General features: G+C 44.9%; 1 protein-coding gene across 1 annotated transcript in view; it reads left to right on the forward strand.

Moving 5' to 3' along the window:
* Positions 1-5,741, forward strand: part of LOC310774158 (piwi-like protein 1) — a gene marked incomplete at both ends in the record, with an annotated part of 32,075 nt that extends 26,334 nt beyond the window's left edge. Inside the window, 7 exons of the mRNA XM_083634236.1 lie at positions 2,041-2,241; positions 3,413-3,516; positions 3,669-3,739; positions 3,825-3,978; positions 4,930-5,055; positions 5,155-5,302; positions 5,625-5,741. Coding sequence (XP_083490362.1) covers positions 2,041-2,241; positions 3,413-3,516; positions 3,669-3,739; positions 3,825-3,978; positions 4,930-5,055; positions 5,155-5,302; positions 5,625-5,741 — 921 coding nt within the window. The remainder of the gene's footprint in view (positions 1-2,040; positions 2,242-3,412; positions 3,517-3,668; positions 3,740-3,824; positions 3,979-4,929; positions 5,056-5,154; positions 5,303-5,624) is intronic.
* Between the last annotated feature and the right edge of the window lie 1,127 nt (positions 5,742-6,868).

Raw genomic sequence — 6,868 nt, forward strand, 5'->3', positions numbered from 1 at the left:
CTGTTTAACACGGCGGGTATTGTGCTGCGTATTTACCATGATTTACCGTGTGTAGCCCTATTGTGTGGAGGCTACACACGGCATGTCATGTTTTGCAGTGATCAAGGCAAACTGTGTTGTTTTTGAATGGGGAGACACCTAACGTTAGTCTGGCTGACTGACAGAGGAGAGGACTGTAACCTAACGTTAGTCTGACTGACTGTGACAGAGGAGAGGACTGTAACCTAACGTTAGTCTGACTGACTGACAGAGGAGAGGACTGTAACCTAACGTTAGTCTGACTGACTGACTGTGACAGAGGAGAGGACAGTAACCTAACGTTAGTCTGACTGACTGTGACAGAGGAGAGGACTGTAACCTAACGTTAGTCTGACTGACTGACTGTGACAGAGGAGAGGACAGTAACCTAACGTTAGTCTGACTGACTGTGACAGAGGAGAGGACTGTAACCTAACGTTAGTCTGACTGACTGTGACAGAGGAGAGGACAGTAACCTAACGTTAGTCTGACTGACTGTGACAGAGGAGAGGACTGTAACCTAACGTTAGTCTGACTGACTGTGACAGAGGAGAGGACAGTAACCTAACGTTAGTCTGACTGACTGTGACAGAGGAGAGGACTGTAACCTAACGTTAGTCTGACTGACTGTGACAGAGGAGAGGACAGTAACCTAACGTTAGTCTGACTGACTGACTGTGACAGAGGAGAGGACAGTAACCTAACGTTAGTCTGACTGACTGTGACAGAGGAGAGGACAGTAACCTAACGTTAGTCTGACTGACTGTGACAGAGGAGAGGACAGTAACCTAACGTTAGTCTGACTGACTGACTGTGACAGAGGAGAGGACAGTAACCTAACGTTAGTCTGACTGACTGACAACACTTGCCTTCAAGTAAACAAAGCCGTTGTGTTTGTAGATGAGCACACAACCTACTTTGTTGCTGTGGAGATATTGGTACGCCTCGGAGCTTTTGAGATTGTTCATCGCGTTGCCGTCCACCGCCATTGATTCCTCAAAATACGCTATAATCCTGCCTGTAGTTACGTTCGGCCATTTACACATATTATCTTCCCATGTGTCCACTGTCAACGGGTGTGGAATAGACACTCTTTGGCTTTTTTGCTCTCTCTTGGGAGTTTTTCACGGGTTGCAAGACTCGCTGTCAACGTGGATTGTCTGAGGGAACCACCAGGTTGTTGACGCTTTTTATTTTCAGTGGCTTTCACAAATTCCCCATGCAGCTCGATACTTTTTCAGGGGGTTTATTTGGTTCGTTGTGTTGTACCTACTACTGGCGCTGCCACCGCGTGGAATGTCTTTATTGCAAGTTTTGCATTTGGCTGTTGGGTCTCCTTCGCTTTCTAGTGTGTAATATTCCCACACGGCGGACATCGTTGGGTTTTTTCGCTCGCTCTCTATGCCGTTGCCGTGTTCCGTGTAGTGCTACGGTGATACCAGTTGGCTAGCTGCCTGCTACTAGATCACAAGTTACCTGTTGTAAGTTGTGATCACGTGGCCTCTGTGTGCTGCTGCTGCTGCTGCATGCTGGATAGAAATCCTGGAGCGGAGTCATGGAATGGAGTGCTTATATCGGAGCCTTGGATCGGTCATTTTCACTGGAATCCGATCCGATCCATGTTTTTTGGCTGATATCGCGGCGATATCCGATCACATGATCGGATCGCAGCATCTCTAGTGTTGCCCCTCCCTCTGGCCGTGATGCCCTGAGATCCCTAATTCCACTTTGCTAGTGCCCTGCTACCAGCCTGCTACTGTCAGTTGCTTTAAAAGCATCAGTGGTCTCAGCTTAATGTAGCCTGCCCTCTGCAAAGGAGGTGTAATTGACTCATTTTAACAGACATTTCAGAAGAAATCGCTCTTCACGATGTCAATGAAGCAATTGCCTTTGTGCCCTTGCATGTGGCCTTGTGCCCTAAAAAAAGTGTGATGCCGAAGGCCAGATGGCCTTGCTCTTAAAATGACAAAATTCCCACCCTGGTTCTTGGAGTCATTGATGTGAGTTGTTGCTCTATTTTAGGTGGTGGTGGTCCTCCCCAGCAACAGGAAGGACAAGTACGACAGCGTTAAGAAGTACCTCTGCGTGGACTGCCCCACTCCCAGCCAGTGTGTGCTGTCGCGCACCCTCAGCAAGCCCCAGGCACTCATGACCGTGGCTACCAAAATTGCACTCCAGATGGCCTGCAAGATGGGAGGAGAGCTCTGGAGCGTGGAGATCCCTGTAAGACACTTTTGCACTAGGTTTCCACTTGGTGAATAGGAAAGATTTAATTACAGCTGCCTCCGCCGGCGATAGCCGAGCCGGAGGCATTATGGTTTCATGTTGTCTGTCCGATGTTCGTTAACGCGATATCTCAGGAACGCCTTGACAGAAGAAGAAACGTCCTGTGGACTCAAGGATGAACTGATTACATTTTTATGGTCAAAGTTGAAGGTCACTGTGACCTCATGAATGCCATTTTCAAGCTTGTTAATAATGTGATATCTTAGAAACACTTTGACGGAATTTCATCACATTTGGCTCAAACGTCCACTTGGACCCAAGGATGAATTGATTACATTTTGGTCGTCAAAGCTCAAGGTCACTGACCTCATGAATGCCATTTTCAAGCTTAACGTGATATCTCAGTAACGCCTTGACAAAATGTCTTCACATTTGCTCAAACTTCAAAGTTTGTACAGACATGCATGTCGACTGCTCACTTGTTGGCAGAGGCATATATCTGCAGTGCGGTTGTTCTAGTTCATTTGAAGATGCTGCTTGTTTTGTAGGAGCAAAAAATAATGGCACTTTTCTTCAAGTAAAGTTAAAAGTAAATGATATACATTTTGCAATGACGCTTGCACACACGACTCAAGGTGAAAACAATACCAGTTGCGGCTGGTAAATATGCATTTTAAGAAGTGGCGATACTGAATTAGCTTGCTAATTCACATCCTACATCCTCAGGCATTTTGTTGCAGAAAAGACCTGATGGAAAAGTCAGAAAAAAGTTAAGAAGTGATCTAAAAGAGGCAAATGAAGTGGTTTAATATCTATATACATTAATTTAAAAAAAATCTTTTTGTTTTAACAGTTTTAATAAAAAATATTTAACCAATCCAAATTCTAGACAGATTCGCACAAATTGAAATGTTTAATGTTTCCTTCTTTCAGAACTGGAGAGCAGTTATCCAAGATGCCTGCAGCCAAATTTGACAAATTAATCTGCCACCTGTTACAGGATTTAACTATGTGGATTAGCAAAATAATTTTAATCTGCTTGCATCATATTACACTGGATGAATTAAGTGGTTTATGAGGAACTGGGCTCAGCAAAGCAGACTTTATTGAACACCAACCGACTGGCAAATGAGACAATGCTGCTAACTCATTCCTCATTTTGGTGCAGCTCAAGCAGCTGATGATTGTGGGCATCGACTGCTACCATGACAGTGCTGCTGGAAAGAGGTCCATTGGAGCTCTAGTGGCCAGTCTGAACCAGGGCATGACCAGGTTGGTGTCAACAATCTGAATAATGGGGCACTTGACATCTCAACTGCATTCATGCTCTTCATTGGCGTTTAGCTGAGCCCCTGCTCTTGGATTTCATGCATTAGTAAAGGTTGTAACATGCAGTTGTGTGACGTGTCAATCTTGTTGAAAAGGTGGTTCTCAAGGTGCGTGCTGCAGAGCAGAGGGCAGGAAATCATGGACGGACTGAAGATGGCCTTAATTGGCAAGTATTATTATTTTTCTTATCAAGGTATTCATATTATCTCTTCGGCATAACTGATTGATATTGGTTGATATTTGTTTTCCAGGCGCACTGAAAGACTATGTGAAGTTCAACAACTGCCTGCCTTCACGCATCATCGTGTACAGAGACGGAGTGGGAGACGGCATGCTGCAGAGTGTGGTCAGCTACGAGGTTCCCCAGATCTTGGAATCCATCAAGTCCATGGGTCAGGACTATGTGTGAGTTTTGCAAGCTTTTTCATCTGCAGTCTACAGAAGGGCTGCTGTTGTGCTTTCAGTGACCCAATGAATCCATGTCATCATGTGAGCATCTGAACTGTGTGTGTCTTTGTTTTTATGCCTCCGCCGGCGATTGCCAGGCCGGAGGCATTATGGATCCGGGTTGTCTGTACGTCCGTCCCGTACGTATGTCCGTCCGTACGTACGATGTTCGATATCTGAGGAATGCCTTGACGGAATTTCATCAAATTTGCCTCAAACATCGACTTAGACTCAAGGATGATCTGATTAGATTTTGGTGGTCAAAGGTCAAGGTCCCTGTGACCTCTCGAACGCCATTTTCAAGCTTGTTAATGCGATATCTCACGAATGCCTTGATGGAATGTCATCAAATTTGCCTCAAACATCGACTTGGACTCAAGGATGAACTGATTAGATTTTGGTGGTCAAAGGTCAAAGGCCAAGGTCACTGTGACCTCTCGATCGCCATTTTCAAGTTTGTTAGCGCAACATCTCAGAAATGCCTTGACGGAGTTTCATCAAATTTGCCTCAAACATCGACTTGGACTCAAGGATGAACTGATTCGATTTTCGTGGTCAAAGGTCAAGGTCACTGTGACCTCACGAATGCCATTCCCAAGTTCGTTAAAGCGATATCTCAAGAACGGCTTGATGGAATTTCTTCGAATTTGCCTCAAACGTCCACTTGGACTCAAGGATGAACTGATTACATTTTGGTGGTCAAAGTTCCAAGCTCTGTAACGCAACATCTCAGGAGCGCCTTAACGGAATTTCTTCCAATTTGCCTCAAATGGCGAGTTGGACTCAAGAATTAACTAATGGCGGAGGCATAAGTCCGCGTTGCGGTCGTTCTAGTTGATGAATGGTGCGGAAAAGGTGCTTCCTTGTCGTGGACTCAGAATTTTGGACCCCATTCTGTTTTCATCTTAGGCCCAAGTTGACTGTGGTGGTGGTGAAGAAGCGCATCAGCGCCAGGTTCTTTGCCCACATCAATGGCAAGGTGTCCAACCCTCCCCCAGGAACCGTCATCGACACGGAGGTCACCCGACCAGAGTGGTACGCTCATTACTCCAGGACGGCTCGCACAAAGCAATGTTTTTTGTCTCGTCCTGTACCAAAGTGGTGATATTTTACTCTGCAACCTTTGATCCCCAGGTATGACTTCTACATCGTGAGCCAGGCTGTTCGCATGGGAAGCGTCTCCCCAACCCACTACAACGTGGTGTACGACACCAGTGGACTGAAGCCTGATCATATGCAGAGGCTGACCTACAAAATGTGCCACATGTACTTCAACTGGCAGGTAGCCTACAGCTTTCACTTTCCCGCAAAGCTTCTCTGATTTGAAATCAATATATTTAAGCTTGATAAAGTGCCATAGTAAAGTTCCTCTTGATCATTTCTAGGGCTTAAGAGTATTGAAATTGCAGTTTGCGATTTGCAAAGTGTACTAAACAAAACACACAAACTATGAAGGTATTTTAGCAGTGTGCACACAGTGAAAACAACCAAAATAATCTAGTCCAGTCAAGATGTAATGGTCTAAACTAAAGAGTGATTTTGACATTGAAACTGCAGAAACTCAGGTCAAACATAATTAAATTTTCTACATCTTTATATTTCAGGGGATTATCCGAGTGCCTGCACCCTGCCAGTATGCCCACAAGTTGGCCTTCCTTGTGGGTCAGAGCATCCACAGAGAGCCCAACACGGTCTTGGATGACCTACTCTTCTACCTGTGAGGGGCCGGGCTGACATGCATGTTGTTTGAATCGGTTACTTGCCAACAACAAAAGTTGTCTTCAGGATAGACCGAATACATTCACTGTTAAGAGTTTGTTTTCATTTGTAGTGACGACCTATGTCATATTGTTTTTGACTCTGATGAAGACGCTGTGCGTCAAAACGTTCGCTCCATCGAGAAAATCGAGTGCTCCAGGATAGGGTTGTCAAAAGTATCGATAGTATTGAAAAGTATCAATACTGAAAATTGGAATCGGATACAATACTCATTTGCAACAGGTATCGATACCATCAGTGCTTTCTTTGAATGAAACATCACAGATCTTTTCCTCCCCATCATTGGCATCTGTTTCATCAGGCCTAGATTATGGAGAAGTGTGCGTCTCGTCCGTCCATCTCTATAACTTTATTTTTATGCATCTTGATGGTCATCCCCCCTTCCCGTGGTATCGAAAATGGTATCAAGTATCAATATTTTCCTGGGTATTGGTATCGAAGTAGAAATTATAGTATCATGACATCCCTACTCCAGGATCCTCTTTTACTTTATTATACTGTCCTGTTCTGAGAGCACCGATCTCCCTCTGTGGAGGGGCTGAGGCGCAAGAGGCTCCTTCTACTTTGTTATATATATGTTAAGTCATGTGTTTTATATACTTGTGTATATATGTGTTAAGCTGTTCCAAAAAGATTATAATGCATGTTGAAGTAAAAACTATTACTCATGTTACAAAACGTGTCCAAATAGACATCCTCCATTTTGGAAGAGACTTGAGGTTTGTAAAAGGTCTCGATGCTGCATCTGTCCAGCTGATTCTTTTTTTCGAAGTTTTCTTGGTTTTTCTCCCAAATTGTACTTGGCCAATTCCCCCGTTGTCCTGGTCATTGCTCCATCCCCTGCAGTCACCGCTTTATTTTTATTTTTTTTGCATGTTTTTAGCAGGGGTTCCTATCTGGAGGAAACCCCAGGGGAGCACAGGGAGAACATGCAAACTCTCCACAGAAAGGCCTTTTGGATGAGCCCACCTGGGCAGTACACTGAGGACATGGGGATGGGGATTGGGGACACGCCCTCAATGCCCACAGCGTCCCAGGCGGGAATCGAACCCAGGACTTTCTTGCTGTG

This window comes from Poromitra crassiceps, assembly GCF_964638095.1.
Source record: "Poromitra crassiceps genome assembly, chromosome: 3".
Classification (NCBI taxonomy): Eukaryota; Metazoa; Chordata; class Actinopteri; order Beryciformes; family Melamphaidae; genus Poromitra; species Poromitra crassiceps.